Source organism: Diabrotica virgifera, chromosome 2 (assembly GCF_917563875.1).
Source record: "Diabrotica virgifera virgifera chromosome 2, PGI_DIABVI_V3a".
In the NCBI taxonomy this organism is placed as follows: Eukaryota; Metazoa; Arthropoda; class Insecta; order Coleoptera; family Chrysomelidae; genus Diabrotica; species Diabrotica virgifera.
In genome coordinates, this window is record NC_065444.1 from 169,657,337 (window position 1) to 169,674,715 (window position 17,379).

General features: G+C 32.4%; 1 protein-coding gene across 1 annotated transcript in view; it reads left to right on the forward strand.

Annotated features, from left to right (window-relative positions):
* LOC114333555 (putative ankyrin repeat protein RBE_0921) overlaps positions 1 to 17,379 on the forward strand; it is a 43,116-nt gene that overhangs the window by 7,168 nt on the left and 18,569 nt on the right. Inside the window, exon 2 of the mRNA XM_028283443.2 lies at positions 9,400 to 9,584. Coding sequence (XP_028139244.1) covers positions 9,400 to 9,584 — 185 coding nt within the window. The remainder of the gene's footprint in view (positions 1 to 9,399; positions 9,585 to 17,379) is intronic.

Sequence of the window (17,379 nt, forward strand, 5' to 3'; positions counted from 1 at the left end):
AACACGCTGTATTTTCCTGTCACCGTGTCACAAATAAAATTGTCCAGTGCAAGTAACAATAATTATTACATGTACTTGTGCTGACCAGTTTTTTGTGTGACACGGTGACAGGAAAATACAGCGTGTTTTATATGTTAGTTCATGGGTATTCTTTCATTTTTCCTACTGTACTTCTGGTATATCGTCGGTGATGTGACAATACCTCCTATCTGCTTTTTCATGAATTTTGTAGGAGATGAAAAACTTGTTTGGGCCACCTCGTGCTTTCATATATTTTTTGATTTGTTTTGTAGTAAATTCAACTATCTATTTATTACAATACAAGTCAAAACTTAAGTATGAAAAAATGAGGTGACCGTAAAAAATGTTTTTCGTCTCCTGCAAAACTCATGAAAAAACATATAGGAGGTATTGTCACATCACTGACGATATATTTCAGAGAATGTCTAAAAAATATACTTTGAATGTCCTAAGAACATTCATGGAATGTTTCAACAAGACATTCAGTCTAAACAATATACTGTGAATGTTCAAAGAACATTCGTAGACATTCATGGAATGTTCCAACAAGACATTCAAGGAATGTTTAAAATGCTGACACAGCACTTTCCTGGGACTTTCCAGAGACGTTCGTGTGCTTTTGGGAACATTCCAGGAATGTTTTCAATGTCCTGTGTGTACCTTCTAGGAACATTCCTGGAATGTTTTGTGTTATTAGGGTTGAGGTCTGTAGACCCAGTAGAAGCAGAGTTGTAGCTAATGAAAATTAGGTTCTTCTTAATAAAATTTCCAATCGAATATTTCAATGTGAAATAACCCAAAAACGGAGCACTTTTCGGGGAAATTCATTTCAACCTTTTTAAAGTGTTTAAAAAAAGGATTATTTTTGTTTTTAAAAAAAACTTGTAACATTAAAAGTAAGTGAGTTACGCTCAAAATATTGTTGGTCTCTTTTATTTTTTGGTAAAAAAATCGCGAAAATCACCCCCTAATTAGCATCACAAATAAATTTTATCATTACCACTTCACAAGTTACTTTACTTATGTATTATTTATATGATCTGTAGTGCTTATTTTTGAAAAAGCTCTAGTTAAAATGGCTTGAAAGAGTAACTAATCACGAGTTTAGGCAAATTTTGAACAGCCATAGCATAATCAATGTTAGTATAACAAGAAAACAAAAAAGAAAAAATATTCAGAAAAGCAAAACGTACATTTTATTACTCTTTAAGATTTTTGGTATTACTAATAATTTTTAAGTTAATTCCATGAACAATCGCATTTTTTTTCAAAATTTAAAAAAATGTTTTATTTTAAACCCAATTTTTTTCAAAACTGAGCACTTTGAACCAATGAAACTTATAAATAATATAAACAATACATAAGTAAAGTAACTTGTGAAGCGGTTACGATTAATTTTATTTGGGAAGCTAATTAGGGGGTGATTTTTACGATTTTTGTACCAAAAAATAAAAGGGACCCACAATATTTTGAGCGTAACTCACTTATTTTTAATGTTAGAAATTAAAAAAAAAAAGAAAAATAAACCTTTTTTAAACACTAAAGTTATAATGAATTTTCCCCGAAAAGTGCTCAGTTTTTTGGCTATTTCACATTGAAATATTCGTTTTGGAATTTGACGAAGAAGAACCTACTTTTCATTAGCTGCAACTCTGCTTATACTGGGTATGCAGACCTCACGTGTACAACATTTTTTTCAATTTTTTATAAGCTATATTTTTACTAAGAATCTTTTTTTCGCTAGAATACTTGCTTTTTGAGTTATCTGCGAAAAACCGTCCATAAACATGTTTTTTTTTTGTTAAAAATGAACATATTCACTCGCAAATACCTCGAAAAGTATTTTATTGAAAAAACTCTATAGAAAAAAAGTTGCTTAGAATTAGTCATTTTATCCAATTCCGGGTCTATTTTGAACGTATATTTTTTCACTCACGAGAAAATATTTTTCACCACGCCCTAATAGCACACGACGTCCTTTGGACGTCCAAAATAGGTCCATTTTTGGTCCTTACGTCCATGGACTATAAACGGACGTCCTTTGGACGTCCCATTTTGGACGTCCTTCGGAAGGAATAAATATGGACGTCCTTTGGACGTCCGACGTTGGACGTCCTTCGGACGGAATAAATATGGACGTCCTTTGGACGTCCGACGTTGAACGTCCTTTGGACGTCCATACTGGACGAAATACGGACGTTTTATGAACGCTTATATATTATATTGGACACATTATACCAATTACGGGATCAAATAGCAAAATAATTCAATAAAATATTAACTTACGCGTTAACTTTACGTTAATGAAATACAGTCAAACCTGTCAGTAACGGCCACTAAAATGAAAGAACTATTGGCCGATATAGAAAGGTGGCCGTTATTGCCAGTTTTTGTAGTCTAGATATACCTACAGTAAAACTTGTGTTACTGGCCACCTGATAAAATCGGCCACCTGTACTAACGGCCAGTTTAAATATTCCCCAAACCAATTATATCTAGACTACAAAAACTGGCAATACCGGTCACCTTTCTATATCGGCCAATAGCTTTTTCATTTTTAGTGGCCGTTACTGACAGGTGTTACTGTAATTGGTTTGGGGAATTTTTAAACTGACCGTTAGTACAGGTGGCCGGTGTTTGCAGGGGGCCGGTAACATAGGTTTTACTGTAGTTTAAATCGAAAAGATTAAATCTTAATTCAAAATTGTATATACAATTATTACAATTATAAACAAACTATATAGTTTAATATCCAAAAAATGTTTTTGATTTTATGTAATGTAATGAAAATCTTATTTGTAAATTATTGGTTACAATGTTTAACAATAGGAAATATTCAAGAATAAATAAAATAAAAGTTTAATCCTAACAACACAAAACATTCCAGGAATGTAGGTACTACCGTTCTATTCCGTGAACATCTATCTGATTAAATTATGGGTGGAAAGTTACCACAAGATATTCTATGAACATAGTACAATGTCTTCCTGGAGGGGTAAAATTTTCCATTACAAGATTTTAAGAGAGGCCATTTATTGTACTGTTCAATTTGCGTTCATTTTCAAATTTGCCGCGCGAGTATCTATGTAGCGTCTCGTGGTCATTGCTCATCACATTTCATTTTCATAACATAACCGATAACCTAAAAATTTAGTAAAGTAAAAATTTTGATTGGAAAAAAATGCATCGATAAGGGGGTGTGGGAAATGGAAATTAGTGGCTTTTTTGCTGTACTGTCTGCTAGTTTTTGCTCTGGGCTCTGGCTAGATCTCTTGTTTAAACAATTTTGTAAGTATTATAAAATCCGTTTTCAATTTTCTTTATTCTTTATGAAACGAATCATTTATACATGCATATTATTACCTGTAAATAGGTACCTATTTCTTTTGATTTTTAATTGTAAAGAATAGAAAAATTACCGTTCATTTTAATTTTTTTTAGAATCAGCTGAAAGTGACCTACAAAAAAAAACCAAGAAGGAAATGTATAGCCTTGTGGCTATGAAAGGCAAAAGAGAGATATAAAAAGTGTATTGGCTAGTTGGAAGAAAGTCCACATTGTCCATGCATAATAAGTTATTACTTTATCAACAAATATCAAGAAGATAGCAGGGTCACGAGCATCAACTTCATAAGTTCAAGAATATCGAGGAAATCCAGCTCCTCGATACTACTGGGCAAACTAGAAGATTGAAGAGGACAAATCCTTTTGAACTAGTTTGAGTGATAGGTGATAGTGAAAAACGGAGCATAGTGCTTGTGTGCTGTGCCTGTGTATGTTAGAATAGTGCACGATCTTGTTAGATTAGATAAGAGACGCTATGGGGTAAGCTCTTCATTTTAAGAAACAGTAGTAATTTAGGTTAAATTAAAATTGCTCATTGGTCAGTTATGACCAGATTGTTTTTTTATGTTTGGCAAAAAGTCAGAATTGCACATTGATAATGTTTTGATGATTTCTGGACCAGAAAAAAACTGTTGTAGATGTAAACTGTATGTACAGTAGAATCTACTACAGTACTGTAGAAATCATCAAAACATTATCGATGTGCAATTCTGACTTAAGCCCTTTTTCCCAAACATCAGAGAATTGTAATGTACAATAATTCTCCTATCTGCTTTTTCATGAATTTTGTAGGAGACGAAAAACCATTTTTAGGATCATCTGCTTTCACATGTAAATTTTGACATGTTTTGTAGTAAATAGATAGTTGAATTTACTACAAAACATGTCAAAAAATATATGAAAACAGGAGGTGACTATAAAAAAAGTTTTTAGTCTCTCTTACAAAACTCATGAAAAAACAAATCGGAGGTATGTCACATCAGTGACTAAGAATGTCTAAAAAATATACTTTGATGTCCCAAGAACCAAATATAACCTACAGTCCATCTAATTTACTTACTGTTGCACGTCATTGGGCGCGTTCACCAGATGCAAACGTTGGCAATCAGTTTGCGCTTTATGGTTCTGAACGACTTGCTAACGTCAAACATGTTTGGAAAGCGGTCGCCATTTTTGCAAACATAACATATTTAAGTTGAACTTTGCAAACGTGTTGAAATATGGCGGGAATTTAAATTGTATATATTGTAAAATATATTGATAAGGGTTTTATATATAAAATAAAGGCTACTGAAGACATTCTGCTACGTTATTATCTATTAAATAAATTTTCTTTTTTCCTTTAATAAAAAAAATAAATTCAAAAACGTATTTATTGAAAAAATTTATTTTAGGTTACGTTCAAACCAAGCAAGCAAAATGTCAAATTTTAACCTAAACAACCATCCGTTCAGTTCGCTGTCAACAAGTTTAGAATCAAAGCGCAAGCATTTGTGAATGTGTTTGCATCTGATCTGGTGAACGCAGTCATTATCTACGCCAGAGATCTAAGTTGACATAGTTGCCAAAGTATAAAAAGATCCTGAATCCATTTTAAATCAAATATGTCACATAATTATTGTAAACGTGGATTATACAACAAAACAAATTAATATTCAATGTAAATAAGTAAAAACTTAAGAAATAGAGAACAAGAATTAAGTTATAATCTTTTAAGATTTGCAGTGCAAGAGTTTTTGCACTGCATTGTTAATAATTAAAAAACGGCTCCGAACTCTTGGCAAAAAGCCGGTAGGTTTCTTTGTATAAGTATGTCTACAATAACAACTAAAAAAGTTGTCAGATACCTCGATTATTCCAAGTCGTTATAAAATTAGGTGAAATTTATATTTTTATAGTAGAGGATCTTTTTATAGTAAAGTAAATAATAAAAACAGTAAATATAATAAATAAAACAGATACTTATAGTAAAGAATATAAACAAATATGAAGTGTCATCACCGTAACTGTCAAATAAATGTTACCAATTTATTCTAAAATGTCACCTTCGTTCGATTACAGTTACAGTGTGATCCGAACAAATCTGCTTCATAAAAACGCTTTATAATCCATTTATACAAATTAAATGAAACATATTATTGTGTATTTCTTTAGGTTAACATTAATAGAAATCTTCAAATATTATTTCTACGCGTATATAATAAAATATGTCTAGTGGCTGTAATTCCAGTGTACTCGGCAAAGTGATTCTAAAAAAGAACACAGCTACCGCCTAAATATTTCGTGTTGGTATCATGCGACCTCACAGGCTACGACGCGGATGACACGCAACAGTTAGTAAATTAGACGAAGTATGTAGATATATACAGGGTGTAACAAAAATACAGGTCATAAATTTAATCACATATTCTGGGACCAAAAATAGTTTGATTGGACCTAACTTACCTTAGTACAAATGTGCACACAAGAAAAGTTACAGCCCTTTGAAGTTATATATATATAATAGCACCAAGGGTCTTAGAGGCCCATGGCTTGAAAAGTTTGTTTTTTTTCTTCATTTTCACGTTTCTTTATGTACTGAGATCTTCTCTGGCTTGATATGTGATTTTTCTCCATTCCTTCCTGTTATTCATTTTTCTTTTCTGACCCTGTAGCACCATTCTTTCCAAATCTTTTTCGACCTCTTGCTTCCATCTATTTTTCGGCCTTCCTCTTCTCTTTCTTGAAATGGTTTAGTACCATTTTTGGAGTCCTCATGTTTGGCATCCTTTCAATGTGACCTCGCCATCTAAGTCTCTGTGCCTTTATCATTCATTTGAAGTTACAAGATGAAGTGATTTTTTCCAATATATCGAAAACTATTAGAGATTTTTTATTGAAAATGGACATGTGGCATTATTATGGCAGCAGTATCTTACGAAAAAACTATAGTAAAATTTGGACACCCCATAAAAATTTTATGGGGGTTTTGTTCCTTTAAACCCCCCCAAACTTTTGTGCACGTTTCAATTTAATTATTATTGTAGTACCATTTAAACACAACGTTTTAAAAACTTTTTTGCCTCTTATTGCTTTTTCGAAAAGTCAATTTTTATCGAAATATTTTGAATATTTGTCAAATCCACCACATATTTGTATATGGTTAAGTACGATTATGGAGACTTGGTAATAATATGCAGACTTATTTATGCTTTACATTTTTAGGGATATTTTGAACCATATTAAAAAAGAAGCCAGATCTCGATAAAATGTGCCTTATCGAAAAAATACAAAGAGGCAAAAAAGTTTTAAAAACATTCTGTTTAACTAATGGTACCTCAGTAATAGTTTAATTGGAACGTACACAAACATTTGGGGGGTTTAAAGGAACAAAACCCCCATAAAATTTTTATGTAGACATGTTAAAAAAAAAGTCGCAACTCGATAAAAACTGCCTTATCTGAAAAATACTAAGAAACAAAAATATTGAATTTAATTAATGGTACCACAATAATAAAATTGAATTGGAACATACATAAAAGTTTGGGAGGATCTAAGGGATCAAAACCCCCATAAAATTTTTATGGGGTGCACAAATTTCACCATAATTTTTCTTTAAGATATTCCTGCCATAATACTGCCACATGTCCATTTTCAATAAAAAATCGCTAATAGTTTTCGATATAATCGAAAAAATCGATTTTCATTTTGTAATTTCAAAGGGCTGTAACTTTTTTTATGTGCATATTTGTACTAAGGTAAGTTAGGTTCATTCAAACTATTTTTGGTCCCAGAATATGTGATTTAATTTATGACGTGTATTTTTGTTACACCCTGTATATACAGCCGATTACGCACCACCTTAAAAATTGGGCATTTTTGATGTCTCGAATTTCCTAAACCTGTTGTTGCATCTAAGTGATTTTTTTATAATATTCTAGCCTAGGCCCTAGGCTATAGGTTAAGTACCTCCTTATGCTTGTCATGCACGGGGAGCTATACTGTAATATATATTATATCACATCGCACTCTATAGTAATGAGTGAGCCTGCACATATGGAACCATTTGTTTTCTGTCTGCAGGCTCACTCATTACTATAGAGAGCGATATGATATAATGTACATATATTACAGCATAGCTCCCTGTGCATGACAAGCTTAAGGAGGTAACCTATAGCCTAGGCTATAATATTATAAAAAAATCACTTAGATGAAACAACAGGTTTAGGAAATACGAGACATCAAAAATACCCCATATTTAAGGTGGTGCGTTAATTTCTTGGAGAAGTGTATTGTAATTTAATGTAAATAATGTAATATCCAATAATTGTAATTTAATATAAGATGTAATATAAGTTCCTTAAAAAATATATTTTTTATTTCCCACGACATTAGATGGATGTTCGGCAGCAAGACATTGGACCAAACTGGGACGTCCTATGAAGGCCCAATTGACGTCCACCGAACGTCCCTTCGGATGTTAAGTGGACCTCCATTGGGCGTTTGGCAACGTGGCATTTGGACCAAAATTGGACGTCCTGTTAAGGCCCAATTCACGTCCCCTAGAACGTCCGGTTAAGATCCAATTTACTTCCGATTAAGGTCCAATTTACGTCCGATTAAGGTCCCATTAAGGTCCAATTTACGTCCTATTAAGGTCCAATTTACGTCCGATTAAGGTCCAATTTACGTCCGATTAAGGTCCAATTTATGTCCGATTAAGGTCCAATTTACGTCCGATTAAGGTCCAATTTATGTCCGATTAAGGTCCAATTTACGTCCGATTAAGGTCCAATTTACGTCCCCTAGGACGTCCGATCAAGGTCCAAATTACGTCCGATTAAGGTCCAATATACGTCCCCTCGGACCTTAGATGGACGTCCAATGGACGTTCGGTAGCGCGACATTTGGACCAAAATAGGACGTATAAAGGACGTTCCTCGGACGAAAACGGACGTCCAATGGACGTCCCTAAAGTCCGTGAAGGACGTCCAATGGACGTCCATTGGACGTCCTTGTGCTATTAGGGCGTATTTCCCAATTTTTGTAAAATGGAGGGATGTAGAATTGTAAACTTTTTCTTATATAATAATAGACAATTTCAACTACTTATTTCCAAATTTTCATCCTTCCTTTATTTTTTTTGGAGGTTTTCGTAAAATTTTGTGTTCCCTGATCGGGCTATTAGGCAAAACAGAGAAATTGTCACTGTCATTTTGACAAATCTGCTTCAGATTTTCTCTTATCTGTTCTGTTATTTTTATTGATATCTGTTCAGTACATTAGTGCATTATTTTAAGAATTCGTTATTTCTGTTTTATAGGAAAGTAGTGTTTATCTATAGTTAATTTATTATATTTTTTTGTAATAGAACCAAGTTGTTGACTCATATTTGAAAAAATATATTATTGTTAATTGTGAGTTTTACTTATAAGTAAGTATATTTACGTAAAAATATTTCGAATTCTAATAAGAGTATATAAAATTTTAGGAGGATTTTTTATTCTAAAAATATTATCAATAGTTTAAAAAATCGGAAAAGTTCATTTAAAGTTCTATTTTAAACAAAGGGGCTGAAACTAGTTGCTTTTGGCGCTCTATGAACTAAACAAAATAAGACGGCTCTTGTTTTGCTTCACAACAAAATGATTATTTATTATTGATTTAGTATTATTTCGTGCAAATACCTATGTTACCATAAAATTGTCATCCATTTTGGTTTATTTTTATAAATATCCATTTACTAATAATAAAATTGTTTTCTATTACATATTTCCATTTAGCGCTACTATGAGTATAATTTCGTTATACATACGAGTATAGTTACAAAATTAATAAATTTGAATATATTTTTGGTTGTGAATGATCATAGAAAAAATCGTATCGTGTACACAACTTGCATTTAATTATCATTATGAAGTTCGTACTCTATACGAAACTCGCCGCTAGGCGGCTCGTTTCGTATCCCTCATACTCGCTTCATAATGACCATCATTAAATGCTCGTTGCATAATATACTATTACCATTTCCAATATCTTTTTTTAATATTTCAGGACAGACACTATTTTAATTATGATATAGGCATTAATGAAGACCCATTATTAGCGTACGGCGTTTTAAGAGCACTTATAGAAGAAGATTATGATAAAGTCAAATCCTTAGTAAGAAGGGGAAAATCAGTGAATGTAAATGATAGCTCTGGAAATACACCTTTACATATAGCTGTTCTGAAAGATAAGTAAGTATATGCACATTTCTCAAGTAGCAATTTTTAGACGCATTGGTTGTCAGTACAAAAAAATTTACTATGTATATATGTATAATGTTAGACGAGTGCATTTTCAGTTGTTTCGGCCAACGACCCCTGTTATCGATGCCATTACGATGTTACAACGTTAAGTAATACCTTTAGTTATGTGAGCAACTACGTTATTACCATTATGACAACTACATATTATATCATAGTTCAGTTTTTTCAACAATCGCAACGACTTAAAAACGTTATCTATGCTAAACTAAATTACACCCATAGGTTTTCCGTCCGGCTCCGTAGTTGTCTGTCACGACCCTAGAGCTATAGTTCGAGACGTGTGACACGTTTGCAGGCAACTTCAGAAGAGAAAAAAATTTACTTTATAACCTCACTTTTTTCTTATTATTTTATCTGGCTGGAAATTCTCCATTTTTTTTAAATATGAAGCAGAATAGGTCCTACAACCTACTACCTTTTGTCGCCATCGGACAAAGATAGGGTTGGAAATTAAGGAGAATGCTGCACTTTACTTGACACTGGTCACATGACCTCTGTCACCCTATAAGAGGGTGCGTTCTAACATGGATGGGATAGTGTGCCCGGCCGTGTTTGGTTGCCGATCGGACTTCTGGGTTGTCTCATCCGTCTAGGGTTGGTAATAAGGTATTTTTCAGTAATATTGTTAAATGCGACATTTTGGGTTTTACTTGAGATTTTTTGGGATGTAAAGAAAATAAAAACACAAAGTATAAAAAATGCACGCATTTTCTGATACCATTAAAAGCACCATCAGTACATTAAATTTATACAGAACATCTTTAACATAAATTTGGGCTTTTATATTAAAATTTGATTATTTTAAATTTGCATATTTTTTGCCAGAAAGGGCATAAAAAAGGAGCGCGTGTGTTTTTTAAAGGTGAAATATCCATATTTGACGGTAATATGAGATGCGTCTATAAAAGTCCTTTATGTATTTATATTAATTTAAATACCTAATATGATAACAAAATAGTTTACTTTTTGGTTTTCGCATTCACCATACAGGTGTTAAAAATATAGGTAAAAAAAACATAACCAGTCCGACTCTTTGTCGCTTTAGTTGTCTTATGCAACGCTTGCGAAATGTTGTTGCTTAAACATAGGTTGCCTAGGCAACGTCAAGACAACTCAAAAGTCGTCCACCAAATTAGTGCAGAATAGGGTCGTCTTCTAGGCAATAACAACGTTGTCACACGTTGTAACAAAACTTTACCACGCGGTAGACATCGTTGTCGTGTCGACAAATTGCTACTTGGGTTAAATTCATGCAACCTTTAACCAAAATACAAAGCTTACCTGTGACGGATATAGTTCTTTCAGGACGACATACTCAGTAAAACACAGGTTAAAACCAAAGTAAATATATATTTCCTATACAGATCAAAATAAATAAAATAAAATATGATTCTATCTTCTGCAATATGAGAATAATACAATACACAATACTATATTATATATAACAGCAATCACACTCTACGGAATCAATCTATCTACACACTCAGACTCGGAGGTTATCGCATTTCAATCCAATGCGATAACAATCAAACAGCGACACACAGTCGCCCATTCACCATCTCCAGATCCGAGGTGGCCACTGGCCACTACCGCTCAATGCGGTAACGGTTACGGCGGAATGCCTCGTCAATACGGAGGCGCCTACCTCGGCAAAGTCCCAACTCAACCCGTCGCATCTCTCCCATTGAGCTCTTCTTGATTCAGTACGTCAAGAAGAACTGCTTTTATGATTCTCCTCGCTCGTCTTAAATACGCTCTCGGTGCCATTTCTCCCTCGGTTTCGCCTAGTGGTGGCATGTAGAGGGGATGCGCCAACTCCTTCGATCCTCTACGGTTGACCTGCTGATCGCCAGCTGTGGGCATAATATCATTACACTACAAAAAATACGTAGATTAGGTACATCATTCGTGTTCATTGTGGACTTATTTGATTATGAGAGCTGCTAGATTCTAGAAATTATTTAAATGGATCTTAAGTGTTGACTTTTTAGGGACATAGGCGCATTTAAAAACAAATGCTTTAAGAAAACATAACAATAAAAACTGTTAGCATATATCTCCATCTATTACTTGCTATAACATACAGAAAACTAAAGACGAACTCCTCGTCTTCAAAAGGACCTTTTGAATATTTATTCTTCATTCAGTTTAAAATACAAAACTCATCTAAATCTTCTTATGCATCCCTTTGCATCTGACGAGTATCCTACTTCTCCGGCGTCGTGTTCCCGGCTAGGGGTCGTGTGACAGCTCATTTGAAAGGCTATTTAATATTGTATTCAGCAATATAAATATTAACATAATTGTTCATACACAGTGTCCAATTTTTTTAAATTAAATTAATTCACAAATAAAGAAGAATGCATGTAATTTATTTCATTCAAAATACATTCTACTGCTGTCAGAATACAGAAGAAATGTTTATTTGACAAATAAGCATTGCTTTTCGCTTAAATTAAATGTTCAAACTTCCAAGAGGCAGATGGTTGGCGGGAGCTGGTTTGAACATTGAATTTAAGCAAAAATAATGCGTATTTGTCAAATAAACATTTTTTTCTCTTTTCTAACAATAGTAAAATATATTTTGAATTAAATAAATTACATACATTCTTTTTTTTGTCAATTAATTTAATTTAAAAATTTTATTGGACACTATGTATAGACAATTATGTTAATATTTTTATATTACCTACTGAATACAGAATTGAATACTGCATTCAAATGAGCTATCACACGTCCCCTAGTCTCATTTAAAAAAATAATCGATTTCGTCATCACGTCCATATGGATGACGTCACTGGTATGAAATATTATGTTAAAATGTCGTAATTTAAAAATAAAAATCCACCTGTTTCGGGATTTTTCCTTAAAGTCTCCGGTTTATGAAATATCGAATTTATTCCAGACATTTGGTCCATACAGTATGTACAGTTACGGTCACTGAATAGTTTACACTTTAATTTTTATATTGTAATACTGTAAAATTGCAGTGTCGTACGGATTTGATAAATGTCAAAGTCAAAAAATCTCAAAAAGTCAATGCTTGTCAAAAATTTCGTGAGTGTTGAAAAATAAAATAAGAAACTATACCATATTAAGACCATAATCCATTTTATTCAAAAAAACTTCTTTCTATATTTTTCATTTTGATAAATTTTGTAAAATTTATTTTTATTATTTTGCTTTTTTAATTTTAATCAACTTATTCCGGGTACAACACTGGCAACGTCACTTTGACGCAAGAGGTGCGTTTAAAACGAGGTAAAAATTAAAAAAATCGGCTCCTAGATAAGCCAGCCTGTAAACTATTCAATGACCGTAAACTGTACATACATCGTATTGTCCTTTTCATGAGCATTTTTCAGTGCGTAACAAATGATAGGAAAAAGGGTAAGTCCGTGATAACACACATTTATGACATTTATTCTAACATGACATTTTAGTTAAATCTGACAGTTGTCACATTTTATTTTCAATTTGGAATAAAAACAAATCAAATGTGTTTCTTGCATTTATAAAATGGTATTTTCTTTGTATAGTCTTATAAATTATACAGATTATATTTGTAATATTATTATCTAATTAAAAAAAAATTATTTTTTTATTATGGCGCCATCTATCGACAACTAGAATAACTAGAATAAATGTTGTAAATGTCTGTAATCACGGGCGTGCCTTTTTTCCTGTCACATACAATTTAATGCGTTAGAAAGAAATCGAAAAACTGTGACGCACTGAAAGATGATCATGAGAAAAAGAATACCTATATTTCACAGGTAGAATAAGCAAGAGCAGAAATTAAATCAAGAACGTAATTTATATTTGTATAAAATTTCTATGAAATACCTTGCATACAGTTGAGTCCGCGAGTATTTACCCGTGCGTCATCATTTAAAGCATACGAAATAAGTCGGAAATCTATTTCACGCAACAACAACTGACAGAAAGTGGCTACTGTTCCGATTACGGGTTTTATTATAAAATTTGACGTTATCAAATATAGAATGTCAAATGTAAGTTTTGCTTTAAAATTTTTGTGCAGAAAAACAGCAACATTTGAAGTAGCTTATTAAATTCTTTTATTATTATTGATTAATAAATATATAAAAAATTTATAAAATAATTCAATAACATATTTTATTTTTGTTATTTTATTCACTTTGACGGAAATCTAAACACAATTATTTCTTTACTGTGTGAATGACGTTAGCTTTGTATGTTTTAAATATTAATTGCCAAAATATAATTATTTACCTTAAAATTTCAAAGCCCAATATAAAATTAGTTGTGAAAACAACTGTGTAATATAAAGAAACTTCAAAACGCAAAAATTCGACAAAAACTGCAAAATATTCAACTGACTGACAGCCACAAAAGTAAACAAAGCAGAAACGTCAAACAAATTGTGCTTAAAATATGAAAACATACCGAATCGTCTTTTTTTGTACCTATCTCTTTTCAATGCACTGAGTCTAGATGGTTCATAAAAATAACATGTGTTGTTACTTAATAACAAACGGCAGCTGGTTTGTCATGAGTTTCATGCGTGGAAGAGAATGATGCTAGATAAAAATATGTGTTTTATTTCGCCAGGTATTAATGACGCACGGGTAAAGACTCGCGGACTCAACTGTATATTTGCTGTTTAGGCGTCCAACCGAATCAATCTTTAAACATTGTAGATTATAAAAACAAAGTGTTAGTCCAGGAACCGCAGCTTTTCACCCCGCAATTTTTACAGAATGGATCGATTTGCTTGAAAATTTTAGAATAAGTAGTGGATAGTCCAAGGATCCAAATCTATATGATGCCGAAAGGCGATTTTATCATGGGGGTGGTTGTCACCCCATCTTGGGGGTGGAAATTTTTTATTATATTTTGACCGCAAAAGTTGATAAAAATATTAATTTTAAGCAAAAAATATTCTATACATTTTTTTGATAAAATTAGTTGTTTTCGATTTATTCGCTATCGAAAGTGTTAGTTTTATATCGAAAAAATCAATGTTTTTCGATATTATACTCATTTACGATTCACTCAATTTTCCCGTAGAACAAATTTTTCATACCAAGTTCTTGGGAATTAAATAACTTACAATTCCATATTTCAACAATTTTTCGTATCTCTGATGCTAATCTTTCTATTCTGAAGAAAATGGCATTTTTTACCAAACAACAAAAATTCGTTATTCACTTTTGACTTCAGTTTTTTAAAAACTAAACATTCTAAGCAAGTCAAACTTCTGGAATCTATTATTAATACATAAATAAAGATGAATGAATAAGGCCAATGACTAAAAACACCGCTAACTTACATTATTAGGCTTCCAATTGGATTTCTCCTTTTTTTTTTTCAAAAAAATATACTAATGGATTTCTTAACCGTAACATTTTTATTTTTTATCCTAGAAAGTTTCGCAAAAAATAATTTTGTAGATTTTTACAATGGTAGGTTAGCCCAAGCGGGGATTTTTGCAGTTACTCGAGCGCGTCAGATTATTAAATGGGGAGAAACCTTGTACCCTGAAAATGCACCTCTACCGTATATTGATCCTTAATGCAGGGGAGTTCGTTAAAGGGGGGGCCGAAAAAAAAATGTATCCTTAGAAAAACTCGAAATCGTCAGATTAAGATAAGCAAAACGATATATGCAAAACAGTGTATATTTCAAAAATCTGACGATTTGAGCGTAATTTGGCATAAGGAAATGGGCGAGTCCCAAAGTTTCACAAGAAAAAAGCGAATATTTCGCGAAATGAATGACAGATCGAAAAACTAAAAAGAGACAGAAAAAATACGTTCTCAATATTTTCCAAAAATCTATCGAATGATACCAAACACGACACCCCACGGAGAGGGATGGGGGGTAAATTTAATATTTTAAATACGAATCTTGCGATATTTCGCGAAATAAACATCAAATCGAAAAACTAAAAAATAAACTTATTCAATATTTTTGAAAAATCTATCGAATGGCACCAAACACAACCCCCAGGTGGGGTGGGGGTTACTTTAAAATCTTAAATGGAAACCCCCCATTTTTTATTGCAGATTTGGATTCCTTACCTAAAGATAAGTAACTTTTATTCAGACATTTTTCCACATCACGGACAGATGGCGCTATAATCTAAAAAACGATTGTTGGAACTGGAAAATTAAATTAAAACATGGGGAGTCCCCACTAAAATGGAAACCTTTACTTAACTTTTTTTGGTTTTAGGACCTACTCTTCACAACCCAATAGGTCCCCAAAGCGCTTGAGTGACTACACATTTAGCATACTTTGCTCCCCTACATAAGGCTGTTAATATTAAATCTTTTTAAAATCCTCAGTCCCAAAAATATGTGACTTTGAAAGGATTGATAAAGATGGTTTTTGCATGTTATTACAAGTTTTAATTGTCAACAGCTCACGCAATTTCTGCCGTAAAAAAAATTTGCAAACCAAGTTCTTGGAAATTAAATAAGCTACAATTTTATATCTAAATATTTTTTCGTATCTCTGATGCTAATCTATCTATTTTGAAGAAAAGGGCATTTTTTACCAAACTACAAAAATTTGTTATTTGCTTTTAACTCCTAACTCCTATAAGCAACCTAACTAGAGCCATTTTGAAGTTGACGATATATAGGTTATGTGTAAAAGTTTGAGTAAACTTTTAACCTCAACAGAGTGGTTAACAAAGCTTTAAAAATGGCATCCGAACGGAATTAATTCGTGGTCGGTGGAGGGGAATTACTAAAATACGTGCACTAAAACAATGAAACTGATTCTGCAAACACATGCTGCGATTAATATCGCTGGAACTTGTTGATGGATTCTGATCATAATATTTTTAATTTGTATGTACTCGTATTCTTATAGAGTACGTTATGTACACACAACCCCACCAACATTACAAAATGTTAGGGGGAACTCCCCTTATCACTCAGGGATATGAAAAATAGATTATGACCGATTCTAAGACCTACCGAATATACATATATAATTTCATAAAAATTCGTGAACCGGTCTCGGAGGAGTATGGAAACTAACACTGTGACAGGAGAATTTTATAGATGTAAATATATAGATGGCTACTAACAAATAGAGGTTGGTGATAGAAGATTGAAAATTAAGTGTTGTATGTATTTTTTAATTCTACATCATATAAAATTAAGGTAGATAATTTTGTCCAAAAAAATAAAAAAAAAAAATGTCAGGAGGGCAACCCCCCTTATAACTTATGGGTATAAAAAATAGATTAAAATCTCTTCAACGTCCTACAGGATAAACGTGTAAAATTTTATAAAAATCGGCCAAGCCGGAGCGTTTCGGAGTAGTATGGTAACTAACACTGTTACAGGATAACTTGATGTATATATAAGTAACTGCGAATTAAATAATAAAAGTGGCTAACTTTGAACCTAATTAACCTAGGCAAAAAGTTTTTTCTGAAAATTCGTATAAAAATACCAGCTTTTGAAATCCTCAAGTAGATTTACTCTACAGTCAATATTAACAAAGTTATTCAAATTGTTTAGAAGCCAAAAATGACTCTATTTTACTAAACTTTTTTCGGAGTGATAAACACGACTTTTTAATGATTTTTTTCAATACTTTAAAAACATAACTATTATTCTTGCATGTGGTTTCCACAGAATTGCTATGTCACTATTATTTTCTGAACAATAACATTGCGAAAAAAAGCTCTTTGCGATAAACAAATTGAATAAAATTTAAA